This window comes from Trachypithecus francoisi, unplaced genomic scaffold (genome assembly GCF_009764315.1).
Source record: "Trachypithecus francoisi isolate TF-2019V2 unplaced genomic scaffold, Tfra_2.0 Lachesis_group0, whole genome shotgun sequence".
In the NCBI taxonomy this organism is placed as follows: Eukaryota; Metazoa; Chordata; class Mammalia; order Primates; family Cercopithecidae; genus Trachypithecus; species Trachypithecus francoisi.
This window is the reverse complement of record NW_022681453.1, coordinates 62,332,696-62,353,689: the sequence shown is the minus strand read 5'-3', so window position 1 is coordinate 62,353,689 and position 20,994 is coordinate 62,332,696. Positions and strand designations below refer to the sequence as shown.

The following is a 20,994-nucleotide window of genomic DNA, read 5'->3' as shown; positions in this document are numbered from 1 at the left end:
ATCCCAGGCTCTGAGAACAGTCCTGGTTCCACAAGCATTCAGTACAATTTTGGTACTGAAGACAGTGCAAACAAGAGTGAAATAGCAGTGGGACAAGAGTGAAATAGCAGTGGGGACATTGACCGGGAGAGGCAAAGTGCCATAGCAGAGATTGTGTGGAGATGCTGAGAGGAGAGAGGGCATCTGCAGGAATGTGGAGGTGCTGGCTGAGCTAGGTGTGCCTGGGTAGACCAGGGCTCAGCTGCTCTGCCTGGGCCAGGCTGGCTTTGCTCTGGAGGAACAAAATTCGTGGCACAGGCCCAGGAACTCAGCACGCTGAGGATGCCGACAGGTAAGGACTGTTGAAGGCTGGGAGCAAGTGCAGGGGAGGGGCCTACTGGCCTACTCTTCCTGAGGAGAAATGGACATCGCTTTAGGCTTTCACCGGCCCAAGCTCCCATATGGTTAATTGTTGGTGCTCTGTGCAAATCTGGGGTTCCTCCCAGCCCTCCACTAAAGGGAATTGTGCACCAGAGTGGTTCTACATTTCATTTCCGACCTTATCATCCTTGTGCCCTAGAACTTTATTAGACATTGCAGAGATGATATCATGATTTCTTAAGATAGCCTTGCTTGGAAAATTATACCAGGTAGGATCTTATTACACCAGGAGATGAAGCCCATTACTTTAAAACTTTTCCTCTGCCATGTATTGATTGTGCGGCCCTGGGTGACTTCATAACTCTGTGCCTCATTTTCTTGCCTTTAAAATGGGTTTACACCTGTAATTCTAGCACTTTAAGAGGACAAGGCAGGAGGATTGCTTGAGCCCAGGAGTTCAAGACCAGCCTAGGCAACATAGTGAGACCCCATCTCACCAAAATTTTAAAAATTAGCCAGGCATGGTGTGCTTGTAGTCCAAGCTACTCAGGAGGCTGAAGTGGGAGGATGGCTTGTGCCCAGGAGGTCGAGGCTTCAGTGAGCCAAGATCATGCCATTGTACTTTAGCCTGGGTGACAGAGCAAGACCCTGTCTCATTCATTCATACATTCATTCATTCATACATACATATATACATAGTGTTTAATAATACTTAACTATTTCACTAGGTTATTATATAAGTTAATGGGGCACTTAAGGAATTATTTATTGACTGGTAATAAATGGTCACTGTTGCTTTTATAAACTCATGCCTGATTGTTTCGTGCGATGTCACTGATTCTTATTTTGTTATGACCAAGATTATACTTTTGCCCTGACCAATATCTAGGTGCTGCTAAGAGGAAGGAAGGCTACAGAGAATGTGGTACTTATTGGATAAAATGTGTCAGACATACACAGAGTTAACTGTCTCTGAGCATTTCCACCATCTCCTTCCCTGCTGTCTTGTTCTTTTCTTACTTGGGTAACATGAAGGAGAGCAGGTTCTGGTTGCCTGGGAGGCCATCTGTCCTGTGATCCCTCACACCTGAAGCCTCCGTTCCCTCATCCTCCCAGCCATGGGCACCATGTCCACAGTGCAGATGGGGCGGGGGAGCAGTCTCAACCCTGCAGCCTGCAAGTGGAGATTTGGAAGGAAGCAGCATGAGCAGACACAAGCCTTCAGAACGAGACCAATTTTCATGCAGCTTTCCCTGGTAATAAAAGGAAATGGGGGCTGCAGAGAGCCTACGGTATTTCAGCAGATGGTCTTGTAATAGAATGTTTTTTCAAAGTTTCCTTGTGAGGCATCAGTGACTCTTGGAAAATGTGTATCATGTAATGAGGAACAAAGACGTGGCTTTGAGCATCCCTCTTCATAGCATGTTTCTGAGTTGCCTGTCCCTCCTGGCACAGGTAGGTGATTTTAGAAAGTAAGGAAGATGACCCTAGAGAAGCAGCCTCTCCTGATTTTTCTGTGCCTTTGACAGAGCTGGGACTTGGTCCTAGGGTCAACAATGCCTGTTCAGCTCTGCCCCTCCTCACTCTTCCAGGCTTGGGCCTCAGCAGGACCCATCTGATGTCAATGAAGGAAGGTCTGCATTTCTACAGTCCCTTAATCAGCTGCACCTCCCTACTGAATTGTGCCAACCTCGTGGAATGGTGTGCATCTGTCCAAGCTGGCTTATGGAAGGAAGGGAGGGATGGATTCTTGGTGATAGTTTCTTCTTCAGACTCAGCAGACAAGCCCAAGCATTGCCAGGACACCTACAACAGGGCGGAATCACAGCAAACCCTTATGGCAGCCCTATGAGGAAACCGAGGCACAGAGAAATTGCAAATAATTGTTAGAGCCAGAATTTGAACCCAAGCCTCTTAACCATCATAGTGTACTGTGCTGTCTTAATGATTAGCATCTCCTTTTCACAAAATCACCTTCTTAGCTTCATTTTATTCCTTTTTTTTTTTTTTTTTAAAGACAGTCTTGCTCTATTGCTCACCCAGCATGCAGTGACATCATCATAGCTCGCGGTGGCTTCCATCTCCTGGGCTCAAGTGATCCTCCTGCCTCAGCCTCCTTAGTAGCTGGGGCTACAGGCATGCATCACTATGCCCAGCTAATTTTTATTTTTAATAGTAGAAATGAAGTCTCACTATATTGCCTGAGCTGGTCTTGAACTCCTGAGCTCAAGTGATCCTCCTGCCTTGGCCTCCGAAAATGCTGGGATTATAGATGTGAGCCACCATGCCTGGCCATTTTATTCTTGTAGGGAATATTTACTCCGTGTCACTGGGGATTAAGCAGTAACACAATTCAGCCTCCAGCCTCCAGGAACTTGTGGTTTAGGAAGAGTACAAGCAGGTAAACAGAACAGTGAGCATATAATTTGTTCTTTGGACATCTGTCTGTATAAACACAAGGACATACCTATGCCAAGTTGGCATCTGGCAATAATTTGGAAATTTATATGACCATATATCCACATGCTAAATACTGTATTAGCTGTGGGAATGTATGTAGCTGTGTATAGAGGACATACAAGTATAAGGTGCACTAATTTCATTTATCATTACAACATAGGTAGACGTAGTTCTCATTTTCAGCTGGAACCTGGAGGGATCATTGTGCTTTTCTCCCTCCTTTCCCCGCTGCATCTAATCGGTCAGTCTTCTCCTGTTGAACCCCCCTCACCCTACAATCCAGCCTCAGTGCAGACCTTGTCATGCTCCCCAACCTGGATTACTACATCAGCTCTCTCACTGGTCTCCCCACCTCAGGCCTTTTTTTCTTAATATTTTGATAACTGTACTTCAATGTAATTCGTTTCCTTGGTAATCTTATGTATTTTTAACATCTTTATTGAGATATTCATAAACCATGAAATCACCTATTTAAAGCACACATTTCCATGGTTTTTAGTGTATTCACTGAGTTGTGCAGCCATTACCACAATTTAAGGTTAGGACATTTTTATCACCTGGATAGAAACCCTGCTTCCATTAATAGTCACTTCCCATCACCCCTGCCCCGGCCCCCAGGTCTTGGCAAGCACTGATCTGTTTTCTATCTCTATGTGTTTGCCTAATCTGGACATTTCATATCAATAGAATCATATACTATGTGGCCTTTCATGTCTGGCTTCTTTCACTTAGCGTAACGTTTTCAAGGTTAATTTATGTTGTAGCATGTATTAGTACTTCATTGTTTTTTCTGGCTGAATGATATTCCATTGTATAGATACACCACATTTTAAAATTCATCTATTAGTTGATGGACATTTAGCGGCTAAGTGTAGGGGAAAATGGGAGCTGCCTGCTCTTGGGCACAGAGTTTCTTTTTGGGGTGACAGGAATGTTCTAAAATGAGATAGTTGTGATGATTGCACAACTTCATGAATGTACTAAAACCCACTGCATTATAGATTTTAAAAGGGTTTTATGATATGTGAATATTTCAATAAAAAATCTAAAAACACGTTTTAGAAAGAACTCTGTGACGGTTATTAATACCATAGATGAACATATTAAGAGGGAGAGAAGACAGGTGTAATGAAGGAAGATAAAACACTGATACTGACGTATAACATCCCAGAGCACCTCAGGATCAGTTCGAAGTGTGGATATTAGCCCAGATCATCTCAAAGTTATATTTGTCTTTGAGATATGCCTTTCTATATTAAAAATCTGTTATCTAATATGGTGATGGATAGGTGTATTTTCTTTTCTGATTAAATATTTAATAATAACACTTTTATTATGAAAATAATTTCTTGGCTGCCATTTATTTTGAAGAAAATTATAGTGTACGTGTACCAGATATTTATTTAGTACTTTATGTGTATGGTCTTATTTAACTTCACTGCAACCTTATGAAATAGAGATTGTATTAATTTCTCCGTTGTATGGGTTAGGAAACTGCGGCATAGAGAAGTTCTGACTTGACCGCGGTCGCTCAAGTAGGAAGTGACAGATCTAGTATTCAAATCTAACTTTTTCTGAGTCTAAAGCCTGTTCCCTTAAGCCCTTACTCTTTATTATCTTTTAAAATTAAAGTGCATTATCATTAATCTAAAGTAAGGGTTGTGAGGACATAATTTAGACCCACCATGGATCTTGCAGAGTTTTGACGATCTCACTATGACCATCATTTATCTTTCCATAGGCATCATCTAGTGCCTTAGTACTCAAATTAACATTACCTAGGCTGGACATGGTTGCTTATGCCTGTAATCCCAGCACTTTGGGAGGTCAAGTTGGGAGGATTGCTTAAGCCCAGGAGTTTGAGATCAGCTCAGCAACATAGGGAGACCCCGTCTTTCCAAAAAAAAAATTTTTTTTTTAATTAATTGGGCATTGTGGCATGTGCCTGTGATCCCAGCTACTAGGAGGCTGAGGTGGGAAGATTGCTTGAGCCCAGGAAGTTGAGGCTGCAGTGAGCTGTGATCATGCCACTAAAATTTGGCCTGGGTGAAGGAACAGGATTTTGTCTCAAAGCAAAACAAAACCATTACTTGGGAATGTTGGAAATGTTTAATGTAGTCCAGGCATAATGGCTCACACTTGTAATCCCAACACTTTGGGAGGCCTAGGTGGGAGGACCGCTTGAGCCCAGGAGATCAAGGCTGCAGTCAACCAAGATCATGTCACTGGCCATTCCTTGGAGGACAGAGTGAGACTCTGTCTTTAAAAAAAAAAAAAAAAAAAAAAAAAAGAACTGTTTAACCCTGGGCCCATCCCAGACCCAAAGAATCTTGGGCCCAATTTTCATGAGTCTAGACTAATCTAGAAGCTAGAATCTGCCTTTTATCAAAATCCTGGGTGATTCAAATGCACTTTAAACATTTGAGAAGCATGGTTATAATACATGTTCTTAGATTAGTTCTAAGTTTGGTGATCCACCAATGATTTTTGCATTGTCAAAGCACACAGCTCAGGATGGAATGACGTGGTCCCCAAATGTGAGGTTGCTGACCTGGGAGTCAGGAATCTGTCTTCATAGTCCTGCTCCTGTGTGATGTAGCAGGTCACTTAATCTGAATCCTATTTTATTCATATATGAAATGAATAATTTGCTTAAATCTCAATTTTGCGTTTAAGTACATTTACCTCATAGATACCACATCAACTGTATCACACATTTTTAAATGTAGGACTTTTATTCTTGTAATTTTGAAATTTCTATCATTATTTTATCTCAGCCCACAAATTATTTAAGAAGACATATCACCACAACTCATTTTAACTGTCCTTTTCATTGCACTGAAATTCTTTTTTTTTTTTTTTTTTTTTTTTGGTGGATGTGACCTGCAAGAGTGGAATGTTTTTAAAAATGTTCCATTCATCTGCAAAAGAATGTAGATATTTAATTTTGGGAGTAGAGATTCTAGAAATGTGTCTATTAGATCAACCTTGTTACTTTTATTAATCAGATACTCTAAATCTTTTTAAACTTTTTCTCTGCTGTCTTAGGGGAAGAGCCTTCAATATTACACCAATAAGCATGATATTTATATAAATTTTTTTGGTACATGTCCTTCATCAAGTTGAGGAAACTTTCCTCTATGACTAGTTTTCTAAAGTTTTCTCCATGAATGGATGTCATATTTTGTCAAATGCTCTTCTTACATCTATTGAAAATGATCGTATGATTGTCTTCTTATTCTTTGTTAGTGTGGTGAAGTACGTTGTTATGCCAGCATCCTGCTGGCATAAACCCTAGTTGGTTATGGGTATTATCTTTTTTACACGTTGATGGAACTGGTTTGCCAGTTTTTTTATTAAGGATTTTTACGTCTCTTTTCTTGAGGAATACTGGTTTGGTATCATTATAGTAGCCTTATAAAATGAGTTGGGAAGTGTTTCCTCCTCTATTTGCTGGAAGAATTTGCTTAGAAGTTGTATGATTTCTTCCTTAAATATTTGTTAAAATTGGTGAAGCCATCTGGACTGGGAAATTCTCTGGGGTAAGGCTTGTGTTTTGTTTTGCAAATTAAGGAAAAGTATGTATTTTTAGATGATCAGATATGTAATTTTTATATTTGCATTACTGCATTCATCACGTTGTGTATATTGTTGAGTTGGTTAGTTTAGCTTATTGGATTATGGTTTATATTTCTGAACACATCTGGGAATTTTTCATCTATTCTTGAAATATTGAAATATTTTTCCACTACCACTGTCTCCTCCCAAGGGTTCAATTACATGTATGTTAGACCACTTGATATTGAAATTGTCCCACAGGTTCCTAAGGTAGTATTCACTTTTTCAGCCTTTCATTTTAGCTCTTGAAATTCCATTTGGCACTTTTCAGTAGCTTCCATTTATATCATTATGTTTACATTTTCTTTAAATCCTTCAACGTGCTTACAATAGCAGTTTTAAAGTCCTCATCTGCTAATTGCATTATCTGTCATTTCCAAGTCTATTTTCAGTAGTCTATTACTACTGTTTCTTTTGGTTAGGACTCGTAGGTTATTTAGTAATATGCTTATTTTCTAAACATTTGAGGATTTTCTGGGTGTCTTACAACAGTAAGGATTTTCTGAGTGTCTTACAGTTTCTAATTTAATACTTTTTTGATCATAGAACATACTTTGTATGATTTCATCCTTTTAAACTTAATAGCTCAAGATGTCCATTTCAGTGACTGTTCCACGTGTATTTAAGAAGCATATGTTTCCTCCTATTGTTAGATGTAGTGTTGTATACATGTCATTTGGGTCATGTTGAATGATAATACTGTTCAAATCTTCCATATCCTTGTTGATTTTTTTGTCTACTTGTTCTGTCAATATTTTAAGAGCAGGAGATCAAAGTATTTGTGATTATGGATTTACTTATGTTCCTCTTTAGTCTCTCAGATTTGCTTTGTGTATTTAGGAGTTTTATTATAAGTACCTATACATTTAGAATTGTTATTCTTGAATAATTGTTCCTTTTATGATTATGAACTGCCCCTCTTTATATCTGGTCTTATTTTTTATCTTGAATTCTTCTTTAATTAATATTAATATAGCTACACCAGCTTTTTTTACTTAGCATTTGCACAATATATATTTTTCTTTTTTTCCCCAAATTTTTGTGTCTTTGTATTTAAAAGCTATTTCTTATTAATAACACATAGTTAGGACTTTGCCTTCTCATTGGGGAGTGTGATAGGAAGAATAATGACCCCCCAAAGATGTCTACCTTCTAGTACCTGGAGCCTGTGCATGTTTTCTCTCACATGGCAAAAAGAACTTTGCAGGTGTGATTAAGTTAAGGATATGTGATGGGGAGATTATCCTTTGTTATCCAGGTGGGTTCAGTGTAATCTCAAGGTCCTTATGAGGGAAGGGGGAAGGCAGGAGAGACAGAAAAGAAGATATGATAAGAGTAGCAGAAGTCAGGGTGATGTGAGGCCATGAGCCAAGGAGTGGGGGTAGCCTCTAGCTAGAACTGGAAAAGGTAAGGAAATAGATTATTCTCTAGAACCCCTAGAAAGGTACAGCCCTGCCACCAGCATGATTGTAGTCAAATAAGACCTGTTTGAGAGTTCTGACCTTTAGAATGGTAAGAGAAGACACTTATATTGCTTTAAGCCACTAAGTTTCTGGTAATTTCATACCATAGCAATAGGAACTAATACAAGGGCTAAGTTGGTTTATATTTGATGTGATTTCTGATGCGACTATTTAAATCAGCCATCTTGAAGTTTGATTTCTGTTTGTTCCATCTGTTCTTTGTTCCTCTTTGCTTCTTTCTTGCAGGTTTGTTTTTGGTAGGGGAGAGTGGGGATGAGTCAATATATTTAGAATTCCATGATCTCCTCTATTGACTATTTGTGCTTTTGGGGTTACTTTTTTAGGGTTGCTCTAGAAATTATTTTTCAAAAACATAATCTCTGTTCAAATATATCCCATTACTTAAGGAATTATTTAAGAATTTTATAAAAGCATCCTGCTTGGAATTTTTCTGAGCTTCTCAGATTTGTTGTCTCAGACTTAGTTGTCTTCAATCAACCCCAGAGAATTCTTGGCCATATATTTTAATTCTTTTACCCCACTTTTCTCTTCTACTGGGACTCCAATTAAATGTATGCTTTGGATATTTGATATTATTCTGTTGATCTTGGGGGCCCTGTTCCATTTTATTTTTCATTCTTTTGTCTCCTTATGTTTTAATTTAGATAATTTATAATGCCTTGTTTTCAAGTTCACTGATTCTTTGCTCCATCCAATATGCTAATAAATCCATGAATTCATACCATATCATGCTAGAAATGGATTTCTAGCATTTCCATTTGGTTCTGTTTTATAGTTTCCGATGGTGTCAGTGAAACTGGTAGAATAAGGGCCTCTAAAAATCCTCTTTCATAAAAGCAATGAAAATACTGGCAAAAGTAGTCAGAATCTATTTTTTCAGAACTCTGAAAATTGACCAAAGGCTTGCATCAATCCAGGAACATTTGTTCAAGAAAAAAATGAATGAGTAAAAAAAGTGAGCTTTGTGGCATTTCAGTTTATCATGTCCCATCCCTGTTTCCCCTGCAGCTCCACAGTAGCCTTGAAAACCCGTAGCCCACAAGCACAGTGCAGACCTGCAGCCTGCCAGCCACCAGAAGGGGCAGAAAAGGGTTGGACCTCCTTCAAAGCCCCATTCCCAGAGAAATGTCATTATTTTTCATGTCTGGTGATTCCCTGAAAGAGACTCAGCCTTTTCCCAGTGGACATTTGTCAAAAACAAGCAGAGACAATTGTTGAATAGTATAGCTGCCTGGGGAGGTAGATAACAATTTGGGCAAACAATAGGGTAACCTGAAAGCTTAGAAAGAAAAGCTAGGGAATGAGGTGGCCATAGGAGGCTTTGAAAAGCTCATATGCTATTCCTGGGATTTTAAAAGACCAAGACTATGTATGTGGCTTTGCGCAAGATTTCAAAGGGATCCACACCTAAGAACTTCACAATCAAGCTGTCAAAAGGCAAAGTCAAAGAGAAGATTTTGGAAGTAGCAAGAGAGAAGTGACTCATCATCTACAAGGAATCCTCAGTAATATGAAAGACTGATTTCTCATCATGAACAATGGAGGCAAGATAGTTGTATCACTCTGTGGAAATTCTCTGTATCTTCACATATGATATTTACCTTTTTCCACTAGGTTATTTAACATATTCATCATAGTTATTTAAAGTCCCTTTGTCTTAATTCCAGTCGGGGCCATTAATGTGTCTGGTTTCAGTATTTTATCTCTATATGGAGGGTCATTATTTTCGCATGCACTTGTGTGTGTGTGTGTGTGTGTGTGTGTGTGTGTATTTTTAAAGTTTTGATTTAATGCTCAACATTTTGTGTAAACAAAATAAAATGGTAGACATTACACTATATATTTATGTCCAGTGGAGGATTTCTTTTTTTCTGTAAGGCCATTAGTATGGGGGCTTGGGTTTCTTGTAAGTAGCAAGTCGTTAGGTTTTTTTTCCTTTCTTTTATCCAAATTGATAATCAGTTTTCTTTTAAGGGTGAGATTAATCAGTTCATATCTTATGTTAGTTAACAATTACTAAGTAACAAATTACAAAATGTAGTGACTTAAACATTTATTATCTTGTGGTTTCTATGGGTCAGGCATCTGGGCCTGGCTTAGCTGGGTGCCTCTGCCCTAAGGTCTTGTAGTCAAGGTATCTGCCAGGGCTGCTGTCTCATTTGAAGGCTCCACTGAGGGAGGGTCTGCTTCCAAGCTCACTCACATGACTGTGGGCAGGAGTCAGTTCCTTGAGGGCTGATGGACTGAGGGCCTCCGGTCCTCACTGGCTGTTGGTCAGTGGCCACCCTCAGTGTCTTACTATGTAATTTTGGCCTTCTGAGACCTGTCTTCCCAGTGGTAATGGAGGCAACTCATAAAATGGAAGCTTGTCTCATCAATGTGGACAAGGAAAAGAGTATGAGCGAGACAGAAATCACTGTCTTTTAAAACTAAATCTTAGAAGTGACATCCCATCACTTTGCCATATTCTATTTGTTAGTAATGAGTCTCAAGTTCCAGCCCACACTCAAGAGGAGGAGATCCCATCGGGCCATGAGGCTTAGGAGGTGGAGATCATCAGGGGCCATCCTAGAGGCCCCCATCATGTGCTTTTTGTGGTAACCAATTTACTTACACTTATTTCTATAGTTTTATTTGGTCTTTTCTGTTTACCATCCTCTCCCTCTCTCTCCCCTCCCCTTTCCCACTCTCCCTCACTCACCCCTACCAGTGTCTTTCTCCCTCCCCTCGCCTACCTCCCGTCCTCTCACCTGCCTTCTACTCTGGCCTCCATCCTCCTTCCCCTCTCTTACCCACTTCTCCTCTCCAGTCTTTCCCTTCTCATCTTCTGAAACAGCTGTTAGACACATTCTGGACCATCAGTCTGTCTTCCACAGTTCTTAGCTTTTATCAAACTTTTTATCTTTGGGTTTGTTTGTTTTTTTGAGACAGAGTCTTACTCTGCTGTCCAGGCTGGAGTGCAGTGGTGCGATCATAACTCACTGCAGCCTCAAACTCCAGGGAACAAAAGATCCTCCTGCCTCAGCCTCTCAGGTAGTGGGCATGTGTCACCATAGCCAACTTTTTATTTTTATTTTTTGTGGAAATGGAGTCTCGCTTTGTTGCCCATTCTGATCTCCAGCTCCTGGACTGAAGCAATCCTCCCGACTTTTTATCTTTGTCTTCCATTGGTACATTCTTGCTCAAATCTCCATACTTCATTTCAGTTTGATAATTTTTCCCTTGCTGTCCTCAGCTTAGAGTTTGTCTTATCGATTTCATTTTTTATTTTGTAGATTTTAAATGTATAGTCTTTACCTATTTAGTGGTTAGCCTGTTTCAGGTTCATAATTTCTTTTTTGTAATTCAGAAGTTACTTCGTTTTATCTTTTTGAGCAACTTAAATATGCATATTTAAAATTATTTATCAATTGGAGGTTGTAATGCTGGCTGGATATCTGATGATGTTAAGGAATTCATGTTAAATTGTTTTTGATATGCAATACTACTATGGTTATGTTTTAGAAATCAAAAGTCCTTATTTTTTAGAGCAACATATTGAAGCTATGTAGATGAAGAGATCTGTAAGAAACTTGGGTGGAGAAGGTGGAGGGTAGAGATGAAAGAAAATCTCTTTAGTTTCTAATTGTTGAAGCTTGCCGATGGCTATCTGGGGTTTTATTATATTCTTCTTTCTTGTGTTTAAATTTTTACATAGTAAAAAGTTTTTTGAAATCCTTTGTCATATTGTCTTATAAAATTAATGTCATCTGGAGTGAATTCATATTTCAGTTACTGCTTTTATTGGTAGTCTTTTAGAAATTCTATTTCTTCACATATTTGAGATTCAGTTTGTAGGTTCATTTGGAGTGGGAAGTTCAATATTTCTATTGTCACCTACACCTGCACCCCAGTGCGGGACCAGGTCTGATTTTGGCCTTCTGAGGCCTGTCTCCACAGTGGTCCTGGTGATATTGCAGAGCCAGGAACTGAGTGACTAGGTTCATTTGTCATCCAGGAGTGGGATCTGTAGCTTCCGGGCTTTCTAGGTTTAAGCAAACTGAAAACCCTGTCCCTCAGTGGAGGTCTTCAGAAGTTTTTTATATCAGCTTCTTATTTTAGGGAGATCCCTAGGCTTCAGGTCGCCAGCTTGGCTTCAGGGCCCCGCTTGTGCAGAACGTAGTTTATTCTGACCCTGCATGATAAAGAGGGTTCCTGACTGCCTCTGCTTGCTCCAGACTTGGAGCCAGCAGGCCTGTGGCTTCAGCCCCACCCACTGCTTTGCATTTCTGTTTGGTATTGGACACTTTAATCTTGTTTTTGAACCTGTCTGTGTCTTTTTGGTCACCTGTTCTATAATTTATCTGCCAATGCTATGTGTTCGGAGTAGGGTAGAGGCATCAAAGTGTGAACTCACTGAGTTGTCTTGACTGGAGGAGGTCCTTGAGCAAATCATGCAGATTCCTTCAATTCTCTATGCAAAGACTGTCATCTGCTGAGTACACGTTCGTAATGGTGATATATTACCTTTATATTAGAGACAACATTCTTAATTCCAAAATTTTTCCCTGAACACTGTCTCAGAAATCTCCTTAGGGAAAATAGCAACCCGCTAACCCTACAAGTGAGTCTGTCTTATGGTCTCCCCAGCACATCTCTCTGAAATTATTTATCTGCACACACATTTGCATCTCCCACTGGGATCTAAGCTTCATGATAGCAGAGATTCTCTCTCTGGCTTCCTTGTTGTGCCCTCAGCCCTTTTACAATTCTGTCTGTCACACAGAGGTGTCCTTCATGGTGTTCTGGTAAGTGATACACTCAGGCACTGAAGCCACAGTTGTGGTGCATGTTGCGTGGCCTCTCATGAGTGCTAGGAAGCCACTATGAGACTGCGGGGCAACTGTGTGGAGTGGCAGGTACTGCCCAATGTGCTCTTCCATACGTCACAGCCAGGTCATTGAGTGTCTACTCTGGGCCAGGCACTGACACTCAGGCATTTGTGTCATACTCAGTTTCTACAGCCATTTGTCGTGTCACCTCTTGTCCATTGTCAGTCATTGGGATTGCATTCTAAATCTCAGATGAGCAGAGCCGGTGGGCAGTGCTTTGTAGCAGATGAATTAGAGGCGGTGAGCTTGCCACCCTGGTGGCTTACTTATGACGAAGCCAAGGTGTTGGGGATATGGTGCACATTGCGGAGTTTTCATTCAAGTGGGAGGCATAGCCTCATCCCTCTCCAAACAGTTCATTTCATTCTTAACTGCTGAATTGTGCTGCATTGGACATGAATAGAAAAGTAGGCCTTGATGTCCTCAATGTTTCTTCCTGTTTGTGTGAACAGTCTCTAGCCTAAGGAGGTGCTGATGGCTAGACATCTTCGCCCAACACTTTAGTCCTGTGTCCCATTCCTCACATGGACATCCTGCTGGCACAGGCCCTGAAAGCTTCAGGATGAGCATTCTGGTAGCCTCGGCCCGGAGGAGGCATCACAGTGTCAGTGGGATGGTGGTGGACGGGTGGACTCACCTCCTTGTCTCTGCTGCTTCACTTAACTGTAGAGAATGGCAGCTGAAGAGCCTTGTGATGGTTTTGCCTTCAGACGTCATCTTCCTGCTTGGCTGGGACTGCTGGTCAAAAAATGGCAGGTCCAGAGCCCTCAGAGACTTTCCTTTACTGGCTGCTTAATTGCATCAGACAAGCTTCTCCTCTGACTGCACCAGGGATTGGTAACAGTTAAGTGCTGGAGTGCTGAGAGGCCCAGCGCAGATTAGCCGTGCTTGCATTCCTGGGACACAGCTTCAGCAGCACACTTTGAAAAGCCCTGCGAGAAATTCCTGGCATTTAGTCCCACTGTTTGTATTTAGCTTTTCTGAACTGTTGGCATTCCAGAGGCATTCCAGAAGCCTTCCTGGCATTTTTAGATCCTCTGCAGCTGCCTGGGGATCTAGGTTATTACTTCTTCTCCCTGATAACAGGTAAGGGGAAAACAGACAAGACAGCATCTTGCTCAGGCTTCCTAGAGGCCAGTCAGTAATAGAGCTAGTGTTAGAACTTAACTCTCAGGGAGGGGTTCAGCCAGCCACCCAAGCCCACTGGCCTGATGTGGCCCTTTCGCCTGAGTCTTTCTCCTGGTACTCTGCACTCAGGAGCACTGGTGAGTAGTCAGCTCTTATTACAAACCATCTTGCTGGTTGTTCTGCAAGGTTCTATGTCAGTAGGAGTAGCACTGCCAGGGAGATGGGCTTTCAAAAACTTGGGTTCATGTCTTACCCCATATTTTTGAGTGATTCAAACCCATGTGCTGATACCATAGTGTGGCTTAAAAGGAAAAAGCTTAGGACTTGGAAGTCATATGAACTTAGGTTCACAGTCTACCACTGGCTAGCGTGTGCTCTTGGGGGTAGTGAGGATTAATTAAGTGCCATCAGGAACTTAGCGGAGAACCTGAGCACACACAGCCCTAGCACAGGGGTAGACAGCAAGCAGATGGTGTTATTCCTCCATACAGTCACAAAAGGCAGTCCTGAGCTCCCAGGCCTCTGTGACTGTCTCCACCCTGACACTCAGTGTAGAGTTGTTCCACATTTGACCCGTGGAGGGTAGAAGCGGGCCCTGGGGCCTGGTCCTGGGAAGCCCCCGGAGACTTCGGGGACGTGAGTATCCCAGTGATGGGACTTACATCCCTGCCCTGCCATGTGCTGGTGACCCTTTATGGAGGCCTGTTGAGACCCTGCCCACTTCTGTTGGGGTTTCCGTTAACCTTCTGTACAGCTATGCATCCATTCCAGGTTTACACATCATACCTGAGGAAGCTGGAGGTCAGGAACTTGTTCAAGGTCGCCTAGCTAGTTAAGGGTGGGCTGGGTCTGCCAGCCTCAGGTTGCGTGTGGTAAGCTGAGCCCTCAGCCTAACTGGACCTGGAGGGAGGGCCCTTGGCCCTATGCTCCAACAGGGACTCAGCCATCCCCATCAGGCGGGTGAGGGAGCAGCACCCCTCCAGCTGACTCTGTGCCTGTCTTCCTGCAGGCATGGATCCCTGCTCCTTCCAACTCAGAGCGTGAGGCTGTGGCATGGCATGGTTCCAAGCGTAAGGACACCAAGGCCAACACATAGCTGTGTGGCTCATGGCAGCACACCCAGCAGCCAGACACACCTACATTGACCAAAGTTCAGACCCCAGCTACTGTCTGAATGGCTATGAGCTTTTGAACAGCTACTTAGGCTCCCTGTTGTCATCTGGCTTCTCAGCTGTAGTGGGGGATCATGATGATCCCACCTGCCCTTTAGAAGTATGGTAAGGATCAAAGGAAATAACTGTGGGAGCACTGTGAACAGGACTCCCATAATCAATAAATGTTATTGTTTATCTGTGAAATGGCTATAGTAATTACCCACCTTGAAGGATTGTTGTGAAAATTAAGCACAATATATGTGAGTGATCTGGCGTTTCATAAGGTTTTCAATTCATTATTGCTACTGTTCTTATTGTGAATGTGAGCAGAAATGTCCGTCACCTTCTCCCTGCAGCACCATTCCAGCACCATCACTGCTGGCTAACGTGGGCTTTGTTCTCTTCCAAGCAGGCCAGGGAGCTGGAGAGCAGAGAGGCAGAGCTAAGACGCCGTGACACCTTTTACAAGGAGCAGCTGGGGCGTATTGAGAGGAAGGTAAGACTCCTGCTTGGCTGTATTCCTTGGGGCTAGGTCCTAAAGGCATCTGACCAGAACACATCAGCATGATGGGGGGAGAGAGGAGTCCGCAGGCCCAGTACCCATTCGCCCAGTTGTCAGTCACTCCTTGGACATGCCCTTCTGCATTCTGCAGCAGGCACCAAAATAGAGCCTTTCAACAAGTTGCATTCATGGAGATAATTGGTTTTTAATTGTCTCCCCACTGCCCCACCTTTTTTTTGTTGAATGTGGCTGGCTCTAGAGTAGTTCAATTTTAGAAAAAAATTCACTTTCACCACAGGGCGGTGCTGAGTCCCAGTATACCTTTTCCACTTTAGTTAAGCTGCATTTGGTAAAAATAATAATAATGTGATGTCTTGCTATACAAATACATTAAAGTTGTATTATTGATTTTCTCCTGGGAGTTGGGAAGATCAAAGTGCACTACAGCTGCACACTCACTGCTTTTCTAAAGATAAGTCTTTGAAATGAATGAGGTTTAAAAACATCATCATGCCTTAAAAAAAAAAAAAAAAAAAACCCTACCACGACTCTTGAAAATTCATTTGGTAACTTGCTTATTTTTTGGTTTAATTTGTGGATCATGACAGATTTTTCAAAGAAATGGCTTAAGATGTGGGAGGGGATGGTTGGGAGGTTAAAAAAAAAAAAATTGTTCCCCCTCATGCCTGAGACAGCATGCCAAGCAACCTGAGCCATCAGCTTATTGCAGGCAAATCTTCGCAAATCATTTGTCATGGTTTGGAGCTTTGAAATTGACAGTTTGCTTGAGGGGCCTGATTTCCACAGGGGTTTTCTCCTGTGCTATGCCACAGTGGAGCCTGGCAGAAACGTGGGTTTCTGGATTTCCAGGCCATGGGGAAAAGAGGGAGGGTCTTCCATGCCCCATCAACACCTGCTTGTCCACCTTTGCCGGTGTTTAGGCGCTGGCCAGAGTTGACATGCCGTGAACACAGAGTGCTGATGGTGATATCCCACAGTCTGAGGAACGGCAGTGCACCTCTGAGCCGCTTTCCGAGTGGCCCTTAACAAGCAAATCTTTCACAGAGCAGTCTCATGCACAGGTTTGACTGTAGCTTATAATGACAAGGATTGTGATTTGAGATCCTAGAAAAGGGTAAAAAAAAATTCCACCAGCCATAGCTCTCATTATCACAGTTTCCCATATGTTCATAGGCACAGGGTTTTTTTTTGTTTGTGTTTTTGTTTTTTTATTTGTGCAATTCTTTGGTCTCCTTTGTGCTCCTCATGTTTCCCTCCCTGGGCTTGGCTGCTAGAGGCATGTGTACATATCTGTTTCGGGTGGAAGGGAAAGAGCCTCGCAGCATTTTTGCCTCTCTAAAATACGTTTTCCTTTTGTCATTCTCCTCTCTCATCTCTACCGTAGTTCTCTTCTTAGAAACCAAGTCTCTGCTTTGCTAAAGGAGAGGAAATTCTGGATGAGACTTCTTTCTCTTCATTAAATGAAGTCCAAACTCCTTACATATACAGGTGTGGGCTTTTTAAAAATCGAGGTTTCCTAGATGATTGTGAAGAGTTATTAAATGCTTCCAGAAGGAGGTGCAAAAGCATGATCTCCTTTCTGACTCTTAAACACAGCATTTTGCTGGTGATAATAAAAAAAAGGAAAGCACCTCCAACATCTCAGGAAATGGAGATTGGTGCGGGAGATAGGAGGATTAAAGGGGAGCCAGGGGGAGAGGCAGAAAGGAGGCAGAAAAATGAGGCTTAATTGTATTAGTTTTGAAAAAGGTCTTCGATCTTCTCCGTGGATAATTTTATTCCTGTAATGGCTGGGAAGATGGAAAACACAGCATCTGACAATCTTTTTTTATTAGCTGTTGCTTTTACACGATTCCACTTTCATTTGTTGAATACTCGCAGACCTTGACATTTCCAGCTTCTGTACACACGGCTCCAGGACTTTCCAATCATCACATCCCTTTCCTTTTCCCTCCAATTTCCTTTAAGTTTAGAAATTGACAGTAAAAACCTGTTCAGGGGAAAGTTGGATAAGCTGCTGCATGATCCTTGACCACCCAAAACAGCTCAGAGTACAGCCCCAGGTGAGAGCAGGTTGAGATGGGGAGGCTGATACCTGTGACTATTGGCCGAGTCATGGTGTATCCAAGGGGTTAAGTGGAATCCTGCAGCCATCCACCCGTGGAAGCCGGTCAGCCTCCACCTTCTACCTGTTGAGACTGGCAGGTAAGGAAAGCCTGCACAAAATCCAGACTCATTTTCAAGGAGGGAGAGACTTCTGGACCTTTTTGTCTGCAGTATTTATTTCCTAGATGATTATTCTTAAGCATGGAAATCCCATTTTGTAGGGCTCCTGTGCTTTATAATCTTTCTGAGTAATTGTTCCTCACAGCCACACTGCAAGATCTAAGTGAGCAATATTGTTTCCATTTCCCCATAGAAAGCAATGAGGTGTTGACACAGACGGGCCTTGTGAGGGTCTTATGGCACGTGAAGAAGCAGCCTGGACATTGAGTATGGTGTAACTGATGGCGTGTGGGCACCAGAGCCCATGAGCCTTGGCTCCCACACAGCAATTCAGTCAGTGTGCCTCCTTTCAGCTCGGTTTCTCCATCTGTAAAATGGAGATGCTAATGCTTTCTGCCGGTAGTTAATGGGAGGATTAAGGAAAGTAACGCCTGTAAAAGTGTTTGTGTGTGCTAGGCACCTGGCAAGTGCTGGCTCCTTCCCTGGTGCACAGCAGTACTGGGGGCTCTGTTTCATGTCACAGTGCTTCAGGTTTGGATTAATGGATGAGCATGTGTGCATGCACACGTATATGCATGCTGAGATGGATTTTTATCATTAATGGTGGCCTGACCCCAACACCTGCTCTCTGTGATGAGGAAGCCTTCTCTCTGGGCTGCATCAGACTTTTCTCTGATGGTCTTGCAGTATCCAGCAGACTGGGGCCATGCACTCCCCAGGTGTTTCCGCACATCTGACAGTGTCATAGAACAAGGTCTTTGTCCGTTTCTGTGGGCATCTTTGCACGGGACCCCTATTAACTTCAATAGGGATGGCACCATGTTTGAGAGCTCAGACAAGAGCCCCAGAGCCGGCAAATGAGACATAGGGTTTTATTTGCAGAAAAGTTACATACAGGGACAGTCCAGTGGCAGTGGGATGGACAGGAGAACCGCATGGCCCCATGGCTGGCTGAGCAAGCGAACCACCACTCCCAAAGAGCATGTAGTTTCCATAGCATTTTCACTTAGCACTCTCCCTAACAGCTTCTACCTGGCAACCTTCATTTAAACCCAGGGGTGGCCAATCTTTTGGCTTCCTTAGGCCACCCTGGAAGAATTGTCTTGGACCACATAAAATACACGAACACTAATGATGGCTGATGAGCTTAAAAAAAAAAAAAAAAATCACAAAATCTCGTAATGTTTTAAGAAAGTTTATGACTTTGTGTTGGGCCACGTTCAAAGCCTTCCTTGGCTGCATGCAACCTCTGGCCTACGGGTTGGACAAGCTTGATTTAACCCAAAACAAAGGGCCTCAATGCCCTGTACAGCTGTGTTCCATGGATTTTCACTTCACAAGGGCCGGAGATTCAGATGTTCCTTATAGATAAGGAATGGATCTCTGGGTTGGCCATTCCCGGATTCCTTAGCTCAGAACTCCAAACACACATTCAGGTGCATCTGCCATACTGGCATATGGACCAGGAACGTGAGACCCTCGACTGCCTATGCTGGCTTGAGTCATGGCCACTGAACCCCTTGCCATCTTAGCTGTGCTACCACCGCACACCTGGCTCCAGAGCCTTTGCTCAGCTGCCACTTTGTAATTTTCTGCAGGAAGCAAAAGAACCAGGAGTGGGATTCACCCACACCGTGCCTGGATTCAGCTATTATGGGGCTAAGGGAGGACTTGTGCCTCTTCAGAACCAGCACACTTTATTGTCTTCTAGTAGAAACCTCGGTGCTGGGTGGCCCTGAAGGAGACCCTGAGAGTCCATGGAGTTGACCACTTGTGGCTGGCCAAGGCCTTGTCTTCTGCAGTCAACCATGGAGCTGAGTAGGGTGGTAGGGATGAGTAGGCTTTGGGGTCCAGCAGACCTCAGTTTACTTCTGCCTCAATCATGTAAGCAGCCTTGTGACCCTGAGCATGTCATTACATTCTCTAGCCTCAGTTTCCTTATCTTTGAAATGAGGATTTAGGACTAACCTGCCAGCTGTTTTGGGGTGAGTGGTAGTTTGTGTGAAGCAACCATCAGAGTACCTGACCTCAGTATCCAGTCCTCTTTCATGTTATTTCTGTCCTCTTCCTCCTCTTTAATAAATGCCCAGCCTTCATTTACTCCACATCAATTTAAGTCTGCTAAATGCCAGGCACAGAGATGGCTCAGACAGCTGTGGCTCCTGCCTTATGAATCCCATAGTCAGGTTTGGGAGGGAAGGGAGATGCCGAGGATTAGGATGCCAGATGGGAGGATGCCCATATGCAGGCTTCCTGTGACTAGAGAACCTCTCAGCTCTGTAAAATGCTTCATCTCACTTTATCCAAAGTCAGCAGCTATGAAGTGGAGAAGGTCTTTTTCAGGGTTAGCGTCAAAAACTGAGCCAGGAAGAAAGGGAGAAACGTATTCTTCCTGGACCTTGTCTCCTTTCCCCAGGGTTGAAGTCTTCCTCCCTGTACCTTTCAGATGCCTCCCTGCCCTGCCTCTGAGCAGTCAGCCCTTTCCCCCATTGTACTCCCTGCTGCCAATCAAGTTTTCTTAAGAAAAGACCATCTTCTGATCCTGATAGCCCTGCAGTTTTCTCACTGACACTGCTCAATAGACGTGCCTATCCCAGGCACACTGGTGTCTGCCTTGTCCCTTGGTGTGTAGGGAAACACAAGCTACACAAGGTATTTGGTGGAGGAATTAAATACAGGATTTCCACTTCACAAGAAAAGGTGTGGTCAGCAAATGTGAAAAAAGCTCATCCTCAGTACATATCAGGGAAATGCAAATTACAACCACAACATGATACTGTTACACACTTGGAAGAATGGCCAAAGTGGAAAAGACAGACAGCTCCAAGTGCTGGCAAGGATGTGGTTTAACCTAAACTCCAAGACACCATTGGTGGGGTGTAAGTTGGCATAGCCACTGTGGAAGATTGATAGCCAGCATCTTTTAAAGCTGAACTTGGGTATGCCCCAGGACCCAGCATTCTGCACCCGGTGCAGATGTGCCCCCAGGTTCACCAGAAGAGAGACTGTGGAATGTCCATGGTAGTGTCATTCACGATAGTCCTGAAAATCAGGAGAGAGGCAAGTGCCAGTAGTATTCATGATAGAGCACTGCTGGCATGAAAGTGAGATGTCCACAGCTGCAGGTGCTGCTGCTGGAACTCCGGACACACTGCTGAGCAAAGGAGCCG

General features: G+C 42.9%; 1 protein-coding gene across 5 annotated transcripts in view; it reads left to right on the top strand.

The window, feature by feature from the left end:
* The window catches only part of CHCHD6 (coiled-coil-helix-coiled-coil-helix domain containing 6), a 239,609-nt gene that overhangs the window by 119,522 nt on the left and 99,093 nt on the right, over window positions 1–20,994 (top strand). For 3 of the 5 annotated variants that reach the window (XM_033210920.1, XM_033210917.1, XM_033210916.1), the window contains exon 5: window positions 15,485–15,571. In XM_033210920.1, coding sequence (XP_033066811.1) covers window positions 15,485–15,571 — 87 coding nt within the window. The remainder of the gene's footprint in view (window positions 1–15,484; window positions 15,572–20,994) is intronic. The other 2 variants (XM_033210921.1, XM_033210919.1) reach the window with 1 other exon arrangement.